Source organism: Colobus angolensis, unplaced genomic scaffold, assembly GCF_000951035.1.
Source record: "Colobus angolensis palliatus isolate OR3802 unplaced genomic scaffold, Cang.pa_1.0 Scaffold9, whole genome shotgun sequence".
In the NCBI taxonomy this organism is placed as follows: domain Eukaryota; kingdom Metazoa; phylum Chordata; class Mammalia; order Primates; family Cercopithecidae; genus Colobus; species Colobus angolensis.
Window position 1 is genome coordinate 5,977,594 of NW_012122931.1, and position 2,634 is coordinate 5,980,227.

The 2,634-nt window shown below is 53.0% G+C and overlaps 1 protein-coding gene across 2 annotated transcripts in view; it reads left to right on the plus strand.

Moving 5' to 3' along the window:
• The first annotated feature begins 714 nt into the window (after window positions 1–714).
• SH3GLB2 (SH3-domain GRB2-like endophilin B2) overlaps window positions 715–2,634 on the plus strand; it is a 13,705-nt gene continuing 11,785 nt past the window's right edge. Inside the window, exons 1-2 of one of the 2 annotated variants that reach the window (XM_011931242.1) lie at window positions 715–867; window positions 1,922–2,050. In XM_011931242.1, the coding sequence (XP_011786632.1) occupies window positions 2,008–2,050 (43 nt within the window). In that variant the 5' untranslated portion in view covers window positions 715–867; window positions 1,922–2,007. Of the gene's footprint in view, window positions 868–1,909; window positions 2,051–2,634 lie in introns of those variants that run through there. The other variant, XM_011931243.1, reaches the window with a different exon arrangement.

The window sequence follows — 2,634 nt, forward strand, 5'->3', positions numbered from 1 at the left end:
CTCCCTGCATTCCCCTTCCTTCCCATCAGCTCGTAGCACCGGTGCTGTACGTGGGGCAGCAGCACTGTAGCAGACCCAACCTTTATGTCTAACCCACATCTTTCCTCTTTCATCCTCATGACCTATGAGGGAGGTGCTGTTATTCCCTTTTTTCAGCTCAGGAAACCCAGTGCTCAGAGAAGCAGAGCCCCTTGCCCAAGGTCACACAGCTTGACAGTGGCAGAATTAAGACTTTTGAATCAGGTCCTTCTGATCCCTGACCATGGGTTCTTCCCCTCCCTCCTCTGGCACCCTTTCCCTAGCAGCTCCCAGCTGCCCGTGGAGCCCCCTGATAACCCCAGACCCTGCTCCGTGCCCCATTTGTCCTGAACACTTTCTACCAAGTCCTCTCCTTCAGAGTCAGGCTCTAAGGACCCTAGGGCTGGCCTCCCCAGGGGTCCTCACCCGCCTAAGCCGTGGGTCAGATTGTGTATGAATGTGCATTTTGTGGGGATTCATTGGATTTCCAGAAGAAGCTGTGATTCCCATACTCCGTTCCAGCCACCTCGTTTCACAAATGGGAAAACAGTGAGGCCCTACCAGGTCACACAGTATCACCCTCGGGGCGGTTCCCTGACCCTGGGGCCTGCCTAGGTTCCTGCTGGTGGGGGCAGTCCTCCCTGTCACCTCCACTCCCCCACCTCCGTCTGAGCCCTCCCCACCCCTTGGCCTTCCCTGCTGCATAGTTCACGGAGGAGAAATTTGGCCAGGCTGAGAAGACTGAGCTTGATGCCCACTTTGAAAACCTTCTGGCCCGGGCAGACAGCACCAAGAACTGGACAGAGAAGATCTTAAGGCAGACAGAGGTGCTGCTGCAGCCCAACCCCAGTGAGTGTGTGCTGGTGGGCCTGGGGAGGGACGCAGTTGTGGGGCAGGGATACAGTTGTGGGAGGCCTGGCCCTGCTGTGGCACAGGTGGGGTGGGGCTGCAGCCAGGGTTTCAGCTAGACTCTTAGGCTCAAGGCTGTTGAGGAGGGACAGTTAAAAGAAAATGGGGGACTCTGTGTTGGGCTGACAGACACTCCAGGGCAGTGGAAATACTGAGTTTTGCACAGAGGACTGAAAATGCCTGGAAGCTAAAACACACGTGGGAGAAGAGGCAGGCAAAACACACACCTGGTTGGTCACTCTCTCTCTTTTTTTTTTTTTTTTGAGATGGAGTTTTGCTCTGTCGCCCAGGCTGGAGTGCAATGGCGCGATCTTGGCTCACTGCAACCCCTGCTTCCCGGGTTCAAGCGATTCTCCTGCCTCACCCTCCTGAGTAGCTGGGATTACAGGCACATGCCACTACACCGAGCTAATTTTTGTATTTTTAGTAGAGATGGGGTTTCACCATGTTGGCCAGGCTGGTCTTGAACTCCTGACCTCAAATAATCCACCCGCCTTGGCCTGCCAAAATGCTGGGATTACAGGCATGAACCACCGTGTCTGGCCCAAACCTGGTCACTTTCAAGAGGTCAGCAAGGCCCAGAGATGAAGGGACTGCCGGGAGCACACCCAGGCAGGCCCCCAAGGTCAAGCAGAAGTGACCTGCAGGACTTCCGGGGAAAGGAGGGTGGCTCCGGGTCATGCTGTGTGTCTGCCTGTAAATCTGCTCTATGGTTCATTGAGGGGCCAGATAACTTTTGGGTGCCAGGAGCAGAGAACTGTGCAAGCATGTATTATGTTCTGTAATCATATTAATAAGGGGGAGAAGTGGATGGGCCCTGGCTTCCTTCTCCGTATAGTGCTGGGTCAATCACAGCAGTCTCAGGGTTGGGCATGAGCAAGGAAGTCAGCAGGCCAAGTGCACCTGTGGGCAGGGCCAGGTCTGAGTCTGTTTGTGTTTCATCTTTGGGCTTGAACTGAGGATCCCTGTGGCTTTGGCTGCTGTCTCCCCACAGGTGCCCGAGTGGAGGAGTTCCTGTATGAGAAGCTGGACAGGAAGGTCCCCTCAAGGGTCACCAACGGGGAGCTGCTGGCTCAGTACATGGCAGACGCGGCCAGTGAGCTGGGGCCGACCACCCCCTATGGTGAGCAGGCCTCACAGCCAGGGACTAGGGGTCATGGTCTCTAGCTCTGATTCTCCCTCCCTCCCTTCCTTTCTTTTTTTACTTTAAAAAAATAATTATACAAATAATACCTGAATTCATTCTAAATGTAAAAACTCTATGCAGAAAAAAAAGAGTAAAAAATGGAATCTTCTCTTCATCAGTTTTGGTTTGTGTGGGTGTGTGTGTTTTTTTTTTTTTTTGAGACACAGTTTCACTCCATCAGCTAGGCTAGAGTACAGTGGTGCGATCTCAGCTCACTGCAACCCCTGCCTCCCAGGTTCAAGTGATTCTCCTTCCTCAACCTCCTGAGTAGCTGGGACTACAGGCGCCCACCACCACACCCAGCTAATTTTTGTGTTTTTAGTAGAGGCAGGGTTTCACCATGTTGGCCAGGCTGTTCCCGAACTCCTGACTTCAGGTGATCCGCCTGCCTCAGCCTCCCAAAGTGTGAGCCACTGCACCTGGCCTATTTGTGTATATTTTTTATTTTTTTATTTTTTTATTTTTTTATTTTTTTTTTTGAGACGGAGTCTCGCTCTGTCGCCCAGGCTGGAGTGCAGTGG